The 19,146-nt window shown below is 41.4% G+C and overlaps 1 protein-coding gene across 5 annotated transcripts; it reads left to right on the top strand.

Moving 5' to 3' along the window:
- The first annotated feature begins 1,990 nt into the window (after positions 1 to 1,990).
- ZFP62 (ZFP62 zinc finger protein) lies at positions 1,991 to 14,925 on the top strand. Of its 5 annotated transcripts, none has more exons than XM_027076987.2 (3): positions 2,987 to 3,915; positions 9,849 to 10,127; positions 11,054 to 14,925. In XM_027076987.2, coding segments are annotated over exons 2-3 (2,784 nt in total). In that variant the 5' UTR covers positions 2,987 to 3,915; positions 9,849 to 10,126; the 3' UTR covers positions 13,837 to 14,925. The 5 variants fall into 5 exon arrangements, with proteins under 5 accessions (XP_026932786.1, XP_026932787.1, XP_026932788.1 ...); XM_015086491.3 differs by having other exon boundaries at positions 9,841 to 10,127; XM_027076985.2 differs by lacking the exons at positions 2,987 to 3,915; positions 9,849 to 10,127 and adding an exon at positions 1,991 to 2,282.
- The last annotated feature ends 4,221 nt before the right edge of the window (positions 14,926 to 19,146 follow it).

The following is a 19,146-nucleotide window of genomic DNA, read 5'->3' as shown; positions in this document are numbered from 1 at the left end:
AAGAGCAACCTCATGAGGTCATAGCTGTACCTATTGGGTTCTTAGAGCCGCGTTGTCAAATAGAACGTAATGTGAGTCTTGTGACTTCCAATTTTTTGGTATACACATTTAAAATAAAAAGAAACAGGTGGAATTCATTTTAATTATATATTTGTTTTACTTAACCCAAATAAAACCAAAATATTATTTCAGCATCTAATTAACATTAAAAATATCATTTTACATTCTCTTTTTCTACTAAATCTTAGATATCAGATGTGGATTTTATATTTACAGCACATCTTAATTTAGATTAGCCACATTTCATGTGCTTAATAGTCATATATAAATGATGGCTTCCATATTGATCAGTGCAGATCTACACACTCTGCTCTGATTTGTAGATATCCATAAAACACAGGTACTGGAAAAGGGTAGTGTGTGTGTCTAGACACAAGGCCAAACAAAAGGTGTCTAAAGTGTGACAAAGCTCATGGAGGAAAAACCGTTAGTTAAAGTAAAAATCACCTTAATTAAGATGATTTATGTGGCTTCCCAATGATCCCCCCCACCCCCCACCTCCACCCCCCACTACCTTTCATTGGGCAAAACCTCCCAACCCGGACATAAACATTAGGCACCTTGCTGCCTAAAGAGAAAAATCCAGTCTTCCCTGCCATGGGTGGCAGGCTAACTAACACCAACAACCTTTAATCTGGTTATGTGAATTCTTCTGGCGGCACTGCCTGCAGCAACTTCTACAGCAATGCTGTCCAATACAGAGGACATTAGCTACGTGTGGCTATTGAAGTTAAATGTGATTAAAAATTCAGATCTTCAACGGCACTAGTCACATTTCAAATGCTCTGTATGTTGGCCAGGCTATACCGATTGGGGTAGATGTAGGGGAATCGACTCTCAATTCTTAACTCCAGCAAGTGCTTTTCCCTAAACCTGTGCTGCGTTCAGAAGGGCCTGGGGCCCTGCTCCTTCCTATGGTCTCCCTTCTTCTCTAACAGAACACACCTCGCACTGGCCCAGACTCACCCTGAGTTGCGCCTTCTTGCATGGAGCCAAAGCAGATCAAGAACCCATTGCTACAAGGAAGCACCTTCTATTCCCTCCATTTACCTTGCACCTACATCTATAAAGAATAAAAACTGGACACAGAATTGATGCTGAATACCGGCTCACTACAGCGATAAGTGAAATTCACCCAAGTACTTTGCATAACTTGAACTGTTTTCAAAAATCGATCTTATTAAAAGTTTGCTTCCAAAACATTTTATCTTTAGTCTAAGAACTGATCATTGAAATTTAGCAATACATATAATTTTGCTAATAATCCAGAAAACAATTAACACTTGAGTGAGAAAAATACGTAAACTTCTGATTCCGTTACGAAGATGGATGCTAGAGAAAACAATACAATTTAAAGCATTTAACTTTTTTACATTAGGCTAACAGTGAGACTGAAAATATTTCAGGTGAGAATAAAAATCTCATGAGGGACATAAAATATAGGTTCAAGGAAAAATTTGAAATGATGTAACTTTTCCGTTAAAAGCGAATGATATTAAATTGTGGGTTCAGAGTCCATTGTATTCGTCTAAAATAAGAGGTTTTGTTTTTTTAAATGTCAGCACAGTGTGCCAAAAATTTTTCTTTGCAATTACGTAAACCTAAGATGAAAAATATGCAGATGTTACTTAAAAAAAAAAAAAGGATCTCTTTCAAAAGTCCTTCCAGGCCGGGGTTCCAGCCCGGTCCTGGGGCGCTTCCGCCGCGCCCAGCGTTCCCACAGCCCAGGCGCTTCGCAGGACGCTCTTCCGGGCAGCCGCGTCTGCCTCCGGCCTACCTCTCGGAGTGGGCGGACGGAGCCCACCGACTCGACGCTCAGCTCCGCCTCCTCCCGGGGGCGGCCCCGCGCCTCACTCTGTAAAAGTGTTCCGTGTTCAGGTAGAGTCGTTAGGTGTTTATTCTACCTAGCCCCTCATTTGCCTTACTGTCATCCCCACCCTGGAATATGAAGTCCACAAAACCTGGAAGCGTCTCCTCCTGTCTCCCGGCTGCGGCCCCAAATGTGCTACAAAGCAGTACAGAAACTAGCTTCGCCCCGCGCCCACGCCCTCCGAACGCACCACGGGTCACGTGCCCGAACGGAGAAATATCATCGAGTCCGTCCTCCAGCCTCCCAGAGAGGACTCGGAAGTGCCCTAGAGCCAGCGCGGGCCCTTCCGGCCGGGCCGTCCGCGCTTTTGTCCCGCCGGCGGCCGGGCTCCCGCGGAGCCGCCACACAGCTAGTACGTGAGTTCGCGGCTGCCCGCGCTTCCGCCCCGGGCCCTCGCCTGCCACGCCCTTCCCTTAGTGGCCAAGTCTTGGCTGCCCCTTGGGTCTTGGGCGGGATATGGAGGGAAGCGTTCCCCCTTCCTATACACACCTCAGGAGGCACGTTCCGGGGGGAGTGGAACGGAGGGAAGACCTCAGGCCAGCCGAGGGGTGTGGGGCGTGCCCCTGGAACAGGCTGGTCTCTCTCTGGGCCCCAACTCCGGCCGTCCGAGCGGCCAGGGCCGGGCTGGGGTTGCCCAGCGTCCGGAGAAAGACTGGGGCCTGGCTCTTGTCTTTCTGTACTATTCGCTGCTTTCTCGGGCCGGAGGGGAGTCCTGGACATGAGCCCGTTAAAATAATTCCCCTGGTGTGACTCCCCCTTGCAGTTAAGTTTGGCCCTAGGACGTGAGAGTGATTACGAGCGTTAGAGGGACCCCTAGGGGTGATCTGCTTCAGTACTCCCCTCCCCCCCTCCCCCCCCCCCCCCCTTTCCGTCCCTTGGTTGGGAAGTTGAGCGGTTGCAGCCACAGGTGCAGATCCAGCCCCGGGGAGGAGCTTCCAGACACTTGCTCTGGGGAAGCTCACCCGTGTACTGACTGGGGTACGACCAGAGGAGGCGGCTTGCCGTGGACTCTGAAAGTTGAGGAGTTGACTAGGTAGGGGGAATATGGAAGAGGCTTCTAGACTCAGGGACGACCGGGATGTGAAAGATGAACGGGAAGTGCCAGGGCTGGGTGTGCTGCTCTAAAAACGTTTAGACCAGGTGGCCACTAGGTTGTTTTCTATTTGAAAGCCCGAGGGTTTTGTTTTGTTAATAATTTTCTAAATATGTTTACTAATATATTTAATACTCCTATGGTTTAGATGTTTAATATAAGCAGTTATCAGTGACAAGGTTTGCTCCCGCTCAGTCATCTTCTCATGCCCAAACCCCTAGACAGTTACATTTGTTAGAGTGTAACCATCCAGTTTGTTTATGCAAATACTGGGCAAATGTGAATGTAGTTAGTTCCCCTTTTTTCACAGAGGTGATAGGGTCTGCTCCAAAGTTCTGTCCCCTTGCTTTTTTTCTTCTGTATTTTAGGCATCATCAGAATACAAAGAGCTTTGAAAACAACAACAAAACAGCACTGTGGTAACAGATTGACTATTGTTTGAGTGTTTTTAATATTCCATATTTTTTTAGATCTGTTTGGAGCCATTTGGGTTGTTTTCAATTTTTTGTTACTTCATCAATGATGCGCTCAATGAGGTTCTACTAGGACATACTTTAGCAAGGGTTTTTAAAGAAAGGATCAGTCAAAATAATTTTTGTTTTACATTAACTCAGCCAGTTACTGGTAAATTGTTAAACATGCCAAATCATTATTATAACAGTTCGTGTAGAGTGCTTAAAGAACAAATAAGACCAAGTAGGTTTTCTCTCCTGATCTTGTGTTTATGATGCTTATTAGCTTTATGCTAGCCTAATAATCTAATTCTGTTAATGACTCCCTTCCAGCCAGTCTCTGCCCATTTAGCTTCAGAAAATCTCTCAGTCTCCCTTTCAGAATCTCCTCTGCTTACCATTTTCCTCAGGATGACTAGAAATCTCTTCACCACTACCAGGTATGAGAATGTTCTATTTCATTTTTTACTTTAAGGAAAAATCACCTTTCATCATTATTTCTACTTTTAAGCAATAGAACCAACTCATGTTAACCATTTACAATGCTGATATTCATAAACTAAATGCAATAATAACTAAAGCACACATATTCTCTCTATTCATCTGTATTCCTTGATTCCATCTTTCATGTGTCTCATTCTCCAATTTCCTAGGTATTCTTTCTTCTGAATTGGTAAGAATTTTGTGCTCACCTGTCTTGTTTTTTTGGTCATTTCCAAGCCAAATATATAAAAAGAACTTAAGGTACAGAATCCTGATGTGACACTTGATGGCAAATAGACTTGTGGAATGTTTGGTATTCTGGAAATCTAGAGTAGCTGCTGGTGCATTGCTCATTACAGCCTGTTAATAGGCACGACTTTTTGGCCAGAGTAAGCCACGATTCTTTTGTGAGTTGTCCAGTATCTTTAAGAAGGGGCGTCTGACTCTTTTGTGCAGGGACAGCAAGAATTAAGGGCAGGTTCTTATTATGTGCAGAGGCTTTTTTGGGCATTGATAGAACATGAATGACAAGTACCAAGGAGTTCAGAGGTGGTAGGATGTGTAATTTGGACGGAGCAGATGGCATTCTAAAGCTAGCACTTTTGACTGATGTTACCAGACTGTTGGGTCATGCTTCCTGCTGACAACTAGAGAGGAGTTAGAGAGGAATTTAAATTCCATTTCGTTAACGTACAGTGTAATATTAGTTTCAGGTATACAGTTTAGTGATTCAGCACTTCCATACATCACCCTGTGCTCATCATGACAGGTGCACTCTTTAAGCCCCGTCATCCCTCCATTGCTCCCATCCCTCATCCCTCTCCCTTCTGGTAACCACCAGTTTGTTTTCTTTAATTAAGAGTCTGTTTCTTGGGGCGCCTGGGTGGCGCAGTCGGTTAAGCGTCCGACTTCAGCCAGGTCACGATCTCGCGGTCCGTGGGTTCGAGCCCCGCGTCAGGCTCTGGGCTGATGGCTCAGAGCCTGGAGCCTGTTTCAGATTCTGTGTCTCCCTCTCTCTCTGCCCCTCCCCCGTTCATGCTCTCTCTCTGTCCCAAAAATAAATAAACGTTGAAAAAAATTTAAAAAAAAAAGTCTTTCTTGAACTTTTCTTTTCTTTCATCTCCCGCTCTCTCTCTTTCTCTCTCTCTTGCTCCTTTGCCCATTTATTTTGTTTCTTAAATTCCACATAGGAATGAAATCATATGCTATTTATCTTTCTCTGACTGACTTATTTCACTTAGTGTAATACTCTCTAGCTCCATCCATGTCATTGCAAATGGCAAGATTTCATTCTTTTTTATGGCTGAGTAGTATTCCGTTTTATATGTATACCACATTTTCTTTATCCATTCATCAGTGGACAGACACTTGGGCTGTTTCCATAATTTGGCTATTGTAGATAATGCTGCTGTAAACATGGGGGTGTATGTATCCCTTTGAATTAGTATTTTTGTATTCTTTGGGTAAATACCTAGTACTGCAGTTGCTGGATCATAGGGCAGTTCTATTTGTAACTTTTTGAGGAACCTCAATACTCTTTTCCATAGTGGCTGCACTAGTTTGCATTCCCACCAACAGTACAAAAGTGATCCCCTTACTCTGCATCCTCCCCAACACCTTTTGTTTCCTGAGTTGTTAATTTTAGCCATTCTGGATGATGAGTGATATTGAGCATCCTTTCATGTGTCTGTTGGCCATCTGTGTGTCTTTGGGAAAATGTCTGCCTGTCTTCTGCACATTTTTAAATTTGATTATTCATGTTTTGGATGTTAAGTTTCTCTATATGTTTTGGATACTAACTCTTTATCCATACATAGGTAATTTGCAAATACTTTCTTCCATTCTGTAGGTTGCCATTTAGTTTTGTTGATTGTTTCCTTTGCTGTGCAGAAGCTTTTTATCTTGATGAATTCCCAATAGTTTATTTTTGCTTTTGTTTTTCTTGCCTCAGGAGACATATCTGAAAATAAGTTGCTATGGCCAATGTCAAAGAAGTTACTACTTGTGTTCTTCCTTAGGATTTTTATGGTTTCCTGTCTCACATTTAGGCCTTTCAAATCCATTTGAATTTATTTTTGTGTATGGTGTAAGAAAGTGGTCTACTTTCACACGTTGCTGTCCAGTTTTCTAACACCATTTTTCGAAAAGATTGTCTTTTCCCCCTTTGGATATTCTTTCCTGCTTTGGCAAAGATTAATTGACTGTATAATTGTGTGTTCATTTCTGGGTTTTGTATTCTGTTCTGCTGATCTGTGTGTCTGTTTTTGTGCCAGCACCATAACTGTTCTGTTCCATGGAGCTTTTTAATATTCCTTGAAGTCCAGAATTGTGCTGCCTCCAGCTTTGCTTTTCTTTTTCAAAGTTATTTTGGCTATTCAGGGTCTTTTGTAGTTCCATACAAATTTCGGGTTTGTTTGTTCTAGCTCTGTGTAAAATGCTATATTTTGATAGGGCACATGAGTCTTCTTGATTGGCTTTAGTAACCTCCTCCCAGACTTCAGGACTCGGTTCTCTCTAATTCATTTGCCCACTGAAACTAGTATGAGTGATCTTTTTTCTTTTAATTTTTTATTATGAAAAAATTTAAACATACAGAAAAGTAAAATAGTACAATGAATTTCATACACCCATAGATCAGCTTCAATAATTATTTTAATTCTGCTACATTTGTTTCACCTTTCCCTTTGTATTTTTCCTTTATTAAAGTTTTTTAAAGGAAACTTCAGACATAATGCCATTACATTCTAACATACTTTCAGTTTACAAACAAAAATGACACTTCTAACAGCCACAGTGCCATTATCATACCATCCTAAATTCTGATTCCTTGATATTATCTAACAAAGGTTGGCAAACTGCTCGGTGCTGCATTCTTGTAGGTGATGTGTCCTCAGGATGTCACTTCGGGAAGCATATAATGTCAATCTGCCTCCATTGGTGATATTAATTTACCACAGTTGGCCAAGACATTGTCTAATTTCTCTACTGTATAATTACTATTTTTCCCTTTCAGTCTGGGGTGAATATTTTAAGATTGTGCATATGTACTGCACCTTCTCAAAATTTCCCCTAGATTTAGAATCCAGTGATAATTCTGCCCTGATCCAGTCTTTGCTCTGATAGTTGCAGAATACTAATTTATTTTCAACTCTACTGTTTTCTCCACGTATACTAACTGGCCCTGGCATTCTCCTGTAAGTAAGCAGCTTCTCTTTCTCCCCTGTTTATGTATGGACTCATGAAATCCCATTTTCAATGGTGTGAAGTTCATTACTGTACATAATTATGGAGCCTATAATGTGTGGCCAGGCTGGCTTGTGGTCTTATGACACGTCCTGTCATTTTTAAGCATCTCCTTACTTGTTGGCATAACAAGATGCCCCAGCTCACCTTGTGTGTATCCTGCCCTAGCCTAGAATCTGCCATTTCTCTGAGGAGCTATAGTTCCTTTTAGTAGGTAATGGTCGTAGAGACTAAGAACAGGGTGCTGGATGTGCTTATTACCACTAAGATATTTTTTGCCTCTTGGCTTTTCAGCAGAGAGCTAGGGAATATGTGTGCATACCTGTGAATACACAGACATGTGCACACACACATATATATGTTTAGAAATCATGAATTCACACTGATCTCTGATTCATCCCTACAGGTTCTTTCTTGTCTTCCCCTATTCCATATTTTTAGGTCTCCTCTTCCTCCAGGAGAGCCTTGGCTTGCAACTAAATCAACATATTTACTCAATCCCCCACCACATCTAAAATTGTTTCAAAATTACTTTGCCAACAGGGCACCTTGGGTGGCTCAGTCAGTTAAGCTTCTGACTTCAGTGCAGATCATGTTTGTGAGTTCGAGCCCTTCATTGGGCTCTCTGCTGTCAGCACAGAGCGTGCTTTGGATCCTCTGTCCCCCTTTCTCTCTGCCCCTCCCCTGCTTGTGCTCTCTCTCAAAAATAAACATTAAAAAATTATAATAATTTAAAAAAATTACTTTGCCCATATTTTTGCAGAAAACAGACCTGCTTAAAAAGTGTTCAGTTGTTGACAATAAATTTCATATATTAAAAAAAAAAAAAAGTGTTCAGTTGTTTTCAGTGCTTCCACACCACTCCCTCCTTCCCAAGACAGAAAAGTAGATAGTCACATATTATGTAATAATTGTGTGCCTAAGTTACATGGGTTAGTTGTTTGTTTCTTTTTGTTCCCTTCCTCAGGTTACAGTTTGTTTTTGTTCCCTTCCTGTGGTTACAGTATTCATGTCAAACACAAATGAGTTCATTTGTTTCCGTTTGCTTTCTGGTTTAGCTGCTTTTCCTTTTTGCAATTCTCACTGATTTAATTTTATTCTTTAAATATGCAGCGTATTATCATGCTTCCATAAGTAAAAACTGTGCAAAAAGCTGTTCTTAGAGTGTCTGTCTTCCCTGTCATTTTGCACTGTCCTCCCCACTCCTCCATTTACAGGTAATGGGGCTTTACTGATTTCTGGCTTCTCATTACTATGAAGATAAGCAGATATATGCTCATTTTCTTATTTTTCTTCCTTATATATAAAATGTAGCATGTATGCTTTTTTTCCTCTTTACATCCTGAAAATTGCTCCCTCTCAATCAATTTATAGAGATGTTCCTAATTTTTTTTAGTACTCCATTGCGATTATGTGCCATAGTTTATTTAATAGATCTTCTATGCTTGGACGTTTAGGTTGTTTTCCAAATTCTGTAGTTACAAATAATGCTACCATGAATAGCTTTGTGCACATATGCTTTTTTGTATTGTTGGAAGTGGATCTTCGGTATAAATTCCTAAATGGGATTTCTGGATTGAAGTGTAAATGCACACAGTTGTGTTAGATATTGGCAAATGCTCCTCAACAGGGCTTATGCCAATTTGCATTCCCATTAACATATGAGAGTGCCTGTTTCCGCAGCAGCCTCACCAACAGAGTGTATTGTCAAGCTTTTAATACAACAGATGAGAAATGGTATCTTAGTGTAGTTCTCATTTGCATTTCTCTTATGAGTGACATTGAAAACATGTTTGCAGGACATTTTAATATTTCTTTTTGTGAATTGTTCATTCTTGCAGATTTTTCTCTGGAACATTTTTCTGTAGGAATTTTAGTCTATATTTTTCAACTTTTGAAAATTTTTTGTATGAGAGATATTAGCCCCTCTATATGATGCACATGGTAAATATTTTCTTTCATTTTTGCCACTTCTCAATTTTGTTTATAGCATTTTTGACATGTAATTTGTATTTATACAAATTTATCAATCTTCTCTTATTGCATATGAGTCATAGTTTGAAAACTTTTTCTGTAATCAGATTATAGAAACATTCACTCATGTTTCCTTCTAGTACTTGTATGGCATCACATTTTTATAATTAGAGATCTGCTGCACTTGGAGTTTATTCTTGAGTATGGTGTAAAGAATGAATCTGATTTTATCTTTTTCCAATGGTTTTATAGTTGTTCCAACACTATTCTAAATACCATCTTTGCCTCAATAATTTGATCTGACATCTTTATCATATGCTTGATTTCTGTGTGTAATTAGGACTATTTTTGGACTTTCTATTCTATTCCATTTGGCCATACACCAGTACCATGCTGCTTTATTTATAGAGGCTTTTTGGTATATTTTAATACCTAATATGGCTAGTCCCCCCCTTATAGCCCTTCCTTTTTTGTTTTTCTCTATCAAGTTTTGTGTGTTTATTTATTTTTTTAACTTTAAGTAGGCTCTGTGCCCAATGTGGGGCTTGAACTCATGACCCCAAGACCAAGAATTGCATGCTCTACCAGCCAGGTGCCCCTTTTATGTTTATTTTAGAGGATTTGGCTTTATGGCTATAGGAACTTGAACATCTTTCTTTCCTGAGGGCTGAAGATGAATAGAGGTGGATGGGCCAAGGCCAAAGGGAATGATGGAGCATGGTCCCTGATAAAAGATGTGCTGCAGCTGATGATTATGGGATTCCACTGCCTGTCCTCACATTTCAGCAACATGAACTACTCTGCCCAAAGTAGTAGAGACAAGTAGAGTACTTTCAAGACGAACAAAGAAGCCCTGCTTGAGCCCTAAAATCTGTTCTAGGAAGGAATTTACCTTTCCTGAGTCCTGTGCTTTATACCCAGGTTCCAACTCCAATCAAATAACCCAACCTCAGTAAGTAGTAATAATTATGCATATAGTACTCACCAAGTAGTTGGCATTGTTCACGACACTTTATATATGTTATCTCACTTAATATTCATGTCAGCCCCATTGCCCTCATTTTACAAATGAGGAAACTGGCACAAAGAGGGTAAATCACTTTCTTGAGATCATGCGGTTAAGTATTTGAATCCAGGTAGTAGTATTTCCTTTGCTTGGTGGTTTGCATTTTAGCTTCTAATCTTTGATATGCTCTGACTGCTGTTAGTCTGTTCATAAAGTAAAAATGATGCATCTTTGCCTGGCAGGCTGGATGGAGCATGCTCTTCCATGTAGAATTCCTCCCTGACTACCCACTTTCCAGGGTCAGGTTTTCCTTGGAGGGAAAGTCCAACAGGCCAAACCAACTCCACAAAGCTGTAGTTTGCTTTCTTTCTCATGTCTCTCATGACTGTCTTCATGTTTTCATTACCGTCTCCCCAGTACCTCCACCTAGGTGCTAATTTCTTCTCTTTTTTTTAGCTTTATCTGTTTAGTTCTGCTGATTATGTCTTCTTACCTTTTGTCTTATTAATCTTTCTGTTTTCTCTTATTCAGAGATTTGTTCTACCCTCTGTTTTTTCATGACTAGGTGATGATCGTCTGTGGTCCTGTGCATCATTTCAACCCATTTCATTTGCCCTCCTACTAAACTGTCATGCAAGAATAGAAAAACTCTTTGTTCGATTGAAAATCCAAGGCTCTAACATTTTAACATCAGCTCCACAGGGGTAGAAATCTTGGCATGTCCCTTTTTGTTCCCTGCAGTTAAAAATGGTACCTATCACACAGCATGCAGTCAGTAAATATTTGTCAAGTGAATGAGTGAATTTGGATGTAATTTTTCCAGTGTCTTCTAAACAAAGTGAACAGGTATCATTTTCGTTTTCTTGATTTAGTGTCACATTTGAAGACGAGGGGCACTGAGAATGAGGAATCAACTGAAAAGTATGGAAATGATGGAAATGCAGAATCTGTGTGGCCAAAAGTGGAAAGTTTTCACAAGGATCATATACAGGAATCTAAGGTTGGTGAAACTTGTGATTGGGATTGCAAGGTAGAAAGTCGATTGGAAAATCCGGAGGGAAAAAGGAGGATGGAAGACAAAAGTGGCACCAGGGAAAAGATTGGCAAAGCCAAGAACACAGCAAATGTAAAGATGGAACAGGAAGATGAGGCATCTGAGAAAAGCTTGTATCCAAGCTCAAAACATATTACACACCAGACTGTCCCTATAGAACAGATAAGCAGTGAACAAGACAAATGTGTGGAGAACCTTAATGGAAACTCTCATCCTGGTCTACAGCAGAAAACCAGTGCTGCTAAGAAATCACACAGATGTGAGGAGTGTGGGAAATCGTTCAAATACAATTCACGCCTTGTTCAACATAAAATTATGCATACTGGGGAAAAACGCTATGAGTGTGATGACTGTGGAGGGGCTTTCCGGAGTAGCTCAAGCCTTCGAGTCCACAAACGGATCCATACTGGGGAGAAACCGTACAAGTGTGAGGAATGTGGGAAAGCCTACATGTCATACTCCAGCCTTATAAACCATAAAAGCACCCACTCTGGGGAGAAGAACTGTAAATGTGATGAGTGTGGGAAATCCTTCAATTATAGCTCTGTGTTGGACCAGCATAAGAGGATCCACACAGGGGAGAAGCCCTACGAATGTGGTGAGTGTGGGAAGGCTTTCAGGAACAGCTCTGGTCTCAGAGTCCACAAAAGGATCCACACAGGGGAGAAGCCCTACGAATGTGACATCTGTGGGAAAACTTTCAGTAATAGCTCTGGCCTTAGGGTCCACAAAAGGATACACACAGGCGAGAAACCTTATGAATGCGATGAGTGTGGGAAGGCCTTCATTACTTGCAGAACACTTCTAAACCATAAAAGCATCCACTTTGGAGATAAACCTTATAAATGTGATGAGTGTGAGAAATCATTTAATTATAGCTCTCTCCTCATTCAGCATAAAGTCATCCACACTGGAGAGAAACCTTATGAATGTGATGAATGCGGGAAGGCCTTCAGGAACAGCTCAGGCCTTATAGTGCACAAAAGGATCCACACGGGAGAGAAACCTTACAAGTGTGAGGTCTGTGGCAAAGCGTTCAGCTATAGCTCAGGCCTCGCAGTTCATAAAAGCATTCACCCTGGGAAGAAAGCTCATGAATGTAAGGATTGTGGAAAATCCTTCAGCTATAACTCACTTCTCCTTCAGCATAAAACCATTCACACTGGAGAGAGACCTTATGTTTGTGACTTGTGTGGGAAAACATTTAGGAACAATTCAGGCCTCAAAGTCCATAGGAGGCTCCATACTGGGGAAAAACCATATAAGTGTGATGTTTGTGGGAAAGCCTATATCTCACGCTCTAGCCTTAAAAACCACAAAGGAATCCATCTTGGGGAGAAGCCCTATAAATGTAGTTATTGTGAGAAGTCTTTCAATTACAGCTCTGCCCTTGAACAACATAAAAGGATTCATACAAGGGAAAAACCTTTTGGATGTGATGAGTGTGGAAAAGCCTTCAGAAATAATTCAGGCCTTAAAGTACATAAACGGATCCACACTGGGGAGAGACCTTACAAATGTGAAGAATGTGGGAAAGCCTACATCTCACTCTCAAGCCTTATAAATCATAAAAGTGTACACCCTGGGGAAAAGCCCTATAAGTGTGATGAGTGTGAAAAAGCTTTCATCACATACCGAACCCTTATAAACCACAAAAAAATCCATCTTGGGGAGAAGCCCTACAAATGTGATGTATGTGAGAAATCTTTTAATTACACTTCACTCCTTTCTCAACACAAAAGGGTCCACACTAGAGAAAAACCTTATGAGTGTGACAGGTGTGAGAAGGTCTTCAGAAACAACTCAAGCCTTAAAGTGCATAAAAGAATCCACACGGGGGAGAAGCCCTATGAATGTGACGTGTGTGGAAAAGCCTACATCTCACACTCAAGCCTTATTAACCATAAAAGTACCCACCCTGGCAAGACTCCCTACACATGTGATGAATGTGGAAAAGCTTTTTTCTCAAGCAGAACTCTATTAAGCCATAAAAGAGTCCATCTTGGGGAGAAACCCTTCAAATGTGTTGACTGTGGGAAGTCTTTCAATTACAGTTCACTCCTTTCTCAACACAAGAGGATTCACACAGGGGAAAAACCTTATATATGCGATAGGTGTGGAAAGGCATTCAGGAACAGCTCAGGCCTGACAGTGCATAAAAGGATTCATACGGGCGAGAAACCCTATGAATGTGATGAGTGTGGGAAGGCATACATCTCACACTCAAGTCTTATTAACCATAAAAGTGTCCACCGTGGGCAGCAGCCCTATAATTGTGAGTGTGGGAAATCCTTCAATTACAGATCAGTTCTTGACCAACACAAAAGGATTCACACTGGAAAGAAGCCATACCGATGTAATGAGTGTGGGAAGGCTTTTAATATCAGATCAAATCTCACCAAGCATAAAAGAACCCATACTGGAGAGGAATCTTTAAATGTGATAAATGTGGGAAGTCACAGTGACACATCACAGAAGAGAACTCATGAGGGAGGGAATGCTCTGGAAGGGACCAAGATGAGCATATCTGTAGGAGGCAGAGCTTACCAAGTCTCAACTCAAATGGAAGAAAAACCTTATGAATGTATGAATATCATATGAATATGAGGTATTTGTTCATGGCTTATAATTTACATAGTATAAATGAAACTGAGTACTCTTCAGTATGATCTTCAGTCATAGCCAGCAAGGAAGCCTGCAATGTCAAGGTAGTTGAGCCTTTATGGAACACAAAATAGTTGATACTGGGGATAAAACCTATCAAAGTGACAGAGTATTTGAAAAACCTTCAAAGTAAGCAGACATTTCTGGACATAAAGCACAGGGATAAGGAAAGGACTTCACTTAGAAGTCATATAGTCACCATCAGAAAGTTCATATTTGGTTAAATTGTGTGAATAGAAATGGGGGAAATTCAGCTATAGCTTTGAATCCCAATTATACATTGGTCAGTGGAAAAAATACAAGAATGGCCTCCAACAGGCAAATTCAGGGAGAGATAGGCTTCAGGGAATGTATATTTAAGAGGAGTGATCGTGAAGTATAAGCTTGATATAACTGAATAATTTGTGAGGGGTGATGACATTTTGAAACAAAATTGGGTTTTGTTGTAGGAAGAGTGGAAAATGTAGACATGAATCTAACAGGAAATAGAGTCATTAAAAATGCAAGCTGATTGGATTATACTGTTGTAATGTTGTGATACATCAGTTGAATGGACAAAACTTTTTAAAAATTTCAAATGGGCCCCCTCAATGAATGATGAAGTGTGAGGAGTGAAAACCTCACACATTGTGCTACAAATGAAAGGTTCTACCATAGAGAGAAATTCAGCACATTACATAACTAATGGAACAGGTCTTCATGAATTTGCACCTGCACAAAAATCATTGACTCAGGGATTCCTATGAGTAGGAATGCTGAGAAGGTCATTGTATTGCAAGAGCTAAAAAGCTGAGTAGCTGTTGATAATAGAGGGATCAGAGGAAATTCATGCTTAATAATCCTGTTAAATGTTTGATTGTTTTGGAATGTGTTATTGTAAAGATTTCATGCACTACATGTGTGTCTTGTCTGTTGTAAAATGTTATGAATACTATGTTCAGGGCTCACTCTTTCTTGGCCATGAAGAGCCAGATGGTTGTGGTGAGGTAAGATGGAACTCCAATAAAGAAATTCCTCAAAAGTAAACAGACTGTGACTGACTTCAGATGGAGCAGTATGGCAGAGAAAGCCATTCGTCATATCTTTGTGGGGTAAGTTAGACCAGATCCAATGCAGGGAGGGCAGCAGGAGACTTATACCACGGGTCTAGTAGCTCAGGTTTCACAAGAAATTAGGTGGTGTCTTCACCAGGAGAAGTGCAAAATGGATTGATCCTCATACTGGGGCTGGATCATAGCTCCTAAGAATGGGCAGGCTGTGGGACTGATCTGTCACCACACAGAAATAGTTATCTTGGGGAAAGATAGAAATTAACAAAATATTATTTATATTAACCAGGTCACTCAAAGGGTAAAAGGAGAGTCTTTTGAAAGTTAAGTACGCTGTTGAAGAATACTCCAGGTGGGGCCTGTCTATAGAGGCTGAATTCTAGTCCTGTCTCTCTGGCCCCAGAATCCACTCTCTTTACAAAAGCACAATCTCTAGCTAGTTTCCTGGCTTTCTAGGATTTGTCTCTAGCCCTGCTCTACCTTCACATATTTTTCCATGCTTCACTCTAAGAGTACAGTTCTTTCATTTTGTCTCCAGGCCTCCACCAGTAAGTTTTGATGGAAGGAGGGGGGATGGGTCTAGGAAAAGGAAGGAAAGACCATTTCCACCACTCAACTCCACTTTGGAATGTCACAACCACACATGTTCTCAGTCCTTCTCTACATGGAACACTGGCAATTTATCCAGCAAATGCTCATTGAATATCTGCCAGTTATAATCCCCTGTCCTAGGAACTAGGCAGCAGCAGTAAATAAAGGTAAAGGAGAAAGTCCACAAGCAAAAATCACACTAATGGATGCTGAACTAAACTGCATTGCTCAGAGGAAGGTGACCACCACCAACGGGCAAGAAGGAGGTGGTGGTGATATTTGGGTGGGACAACTGAATTGGGTTTATAAAGAGGGAGGAATGGGATGGGGTGCCTGGATGGCTCAGTTGGGTAAGCATTTGATTCTTGATTTTGGCTCAGGTCATGATCTCATGGTTCGTAAGTTTGAGCCTCACGTGGGGCTCTGCACTAATAGTGTGGAGCCTGCTTGGAATTCTCTGTCTCCCTCTTTCTCTGCCCCTCCCCCCCAAAAAAAATATTTACCAAAAAAAGAGAGGGAGGAGTGATTAAAATCATCAGAAAAGCTCACACATCCTCCAAAGTGGCTGGTGGCTCCAGGGTTGGTACATAGTGGGAGGAAAGGGAGGCCATAGAATATCAATTCCAAGGAGTCACCAGGTATCCATCTTTCACTCCCCTGAGGCCACCAGTGGCTTGAGCCCCTGCCCCCCACAGACACCGACCTATTTGAGCTCCACTTGGACCTAATGTACCACCTACTATTGGGAGAGAAGTGCAATAAGGGAGAGGATGGTTACCATTCAAATGGGGATTCTGAGTGCCCCAGCCCACTAAGCACTGGGATACGCTCCTACTGAGGCCTGCACTGACTGACCCACAGGAAATGGGCTTCAGGGCCTCCTGGCCTAGGCCTTCATTCCATCTACGGCCAGATAACATGCTGCTCAAGCTCATCTCAGATGAGGAGGGGTCTTTTGAGTTTCCAGTTGTCCCAGGTGGACTTTGTGTTGCAACTGTGCCAGTTCAGTCTCACTTCAGGACTTGAGTTCATTCAGGGAACACCATCCCCCACCTCTTTCCAAAGAAAATACCTGATGTGCAAGAAGGAAATTAAACTTGCCAACATAGAGGTATATCAAAAGACTCATTTTTAAGTCAGTGTCTAATTCAAAGGGCTAAAGATAGAATTGAAATGTTGGACAATAGTAGATAAAGCTGGAAGATATGCCTAAAAGTGGCCTAAAGTGCTTATATTATTTCTGAGGAGGTCAAGATTCTTTTTAACTCTGGATTTTTAAAAAAAAATTTTTTTTTCAACGTTTATTTATTTTTGGGACAGAGAGAGACAGAGCATGAACGGGGGAGGGGCAGAGAGAGAGGGAGACACAGAATCGGAAACAGGCTCCAGGCTCTGAGTCATCAGCCCAGAGCCTGACGCGGGGCTCGAACTCACGGACCGCGAGATCGTGACCTGGCTGAAGTCAGACGCTTAACCGACTGCGCCACCCAGGCGCCCCTTAACTCTGGATTTTAAGTTAACTGTGTGGTAAAATGTCATGGGCAAACACTTGAAGGATAGAAATAAAGTTTATAAATCTAAAGATCTGGATTGGAAAACCTCAAAGTCTGTAAGAGAAAAACTAACACTGAAAAGGCAGGGTAGTACCTTCTGGCAAAGGTAGGCTACGTTGTCTGGGTCAATTTCATACCAAAAACAGTGAAAAAGTGCATTTTTAAAAGTTTACTTAGAGTGTACATGCAGGTGTAAGTGGGGGAGGTGTAGAGAGAGAATCACAAGGTGGCTTTGCACCCAGTGTGGCAACCCACATGGGGCTCAGTCTCGCTAACCGTGAGATCATGACCTGAGCTGAAATCAAGACAGTCACTTGACTGGCTGAGCCACCCAGGTGCCCCCCAAAAGTGCATTTTTAAAAATGTAGGTGGCATGTTCTCCCCTTCCCCTGAAGAAAGCATTGAGGATGAAAAGTGTAGTTTCAACAGATGGTGATTTAAAAATGAGATCTTGTCATCAGTGAAGGGAACATCAAAGCAACTTATGTCCTAAACTGTTTGCAAACGCAGCACAGCTGGATCCCGCTTACCTGGTCACACGGAGTGAGTGAGACAAGGTCAGGCCCAGACCTACCCGTGGTGGTGAATCTTAGAACTTTCTGAAGGTAACTTGGGTTCCCAATGTGCTACATCCTCAAGATAAACCCATCTCTCAGTCCCAGGAGACTATAGAGAAAGTGGCCTTGTAACTGAGCAGAGCGATAGCAAAGAAAGGGAAAGACTATATCCCTAACACCTTGTGGTCAATGACCAGCCCTTGCCAGCAAAAGCAAACACAAGGCATCTTTGGAAGAGGAATTGCTCAATCTAGACCTCAGGGAAACTTTTAAAGATAATTTTTTGGGAGCAATTAATAAGCAAGCAGGGATAATCGGGTGTCCTAGACTCTGGGTCTGGAGTTCTCTCTTGTCCAGCAAGAAAACAGACACAAGATTAAAATGCGAGAGGGGCTAATGTCCAGGAGGAGACAAGAGCTTGGAGTAAGGGGCCTTGCTCTGTTTTTATTAGGATCAGAAGGCTTACAAGCATAATGGACGTGCACAAAGAGACAATGAAACCGTGAACATTAGCTCATGGGTGTGAGGGAAAGGGGGGTTTGAAGATATATGGTGTTAGGGGTTTGGGTCAATACAAAACAAAATCCTGGTGCTGGGCAGAAGGTTGTTTACCAGAGGCAAGAGGCCACATCTGTTTATCTTAGCTGGTTCTGGAGACAAGACAGCCTGTTACCTCAGGGTCAACAAGGCACCTTTCTTTTGCTAATTAGCTCTGCTCCAAGCAACCTCACCCTGCTGTGGTTTATAGCCCTGTTTACTTGTTTACCTATTTTGGTCCTTAACTGTGAAAGCAGCTTTTTGCTATTGTACTAAATTGGGGGCTTGTACTAAATTTCCACCCTGAATACCTAATCTCCTTTTGCTAATCTTGGATGCTTTCATCCTGAGGTTTCCTATTCCTATACCTTTGTTCTATACTGGGGGTGCTTTGCCTTGTTTACCTAATCTTGTTTACCTAATCTTGGATGCTTTCATCCTGTGGCTTCCTATTTCTTTATGCCTTATTAACCCATCGGTGCAAGCTCAGGGAATTCCTAAGCTTTTCCCCCACAATCAGGAACAAGGAAAAAAAGGCAACATGACAAAACCAGCAAAAAGATCCACATAGACTTCACATATTATCAAGTATATATGTGGAAAAAAAAAACTTTAAAATATTTAAAGATGCCTTTGGCTACAGATTGTGACAAAGTTAAAAATAGAATTAGTGAACTGAAAGATAAAGGTGAAGAAATTATCCAAAATCCAGCATGGGGTTAGAAAAAATATGTAAAAACACGGAGAAGGGAAGGTTTCATTGGGAAGTTTTATATATATTTAATAGTAGTCTCAGAAGGCAAGGACAGAAGGGGCAAAGAAAGGGACTGAAGCTGAGAATTTTCCAGAGCTGATGAAAAATACAAGTCTACAGATTTAAAAGCCCAAAGAATGCATTTACAGAAGTCATACCTACATACATCATAGTGTAACTGCAGAAAAAGAAAAACAATTTTTTTT

Source organism: Acinonyx jubatus, chromosome A1 (assembly GCF_027475565.1).
Source record: "Acinonyx jubatus isolate Ajub_Pintada_27869175 chromosome A1, VMU_Ajub_asm_v1.0, whole genome shotgun sequence".
Taxonomy (NCBI): Eukaryota; Metazoa; Chordata; class Mammalia; order Carnivora; family Felidae; genus Acinonyx; species Acinonyx jubatus.
This window is presented reverse-complemented; position numbering and strand designations above follow the sequence as displayed.

What these genes read in the sequence shown, in the direction of transcription:
- ZFP62 (XM_027076985.2), top strand. Translation starts at nt 2,006, where the DNA reads ATGAAGTCCACAAAACCTGGAAGCGTCTCCTCCTGTCTCCCGGCTGCG. An exon ending in GCGGAGCCGCCACACAGCTA is followed by an intron (nt 2,283 to 11,053) that starts GTACGTGAGTTC and finishes TTCTTGATTTAG; the next exon opens with TGTCACATTTGAAGACGAGG.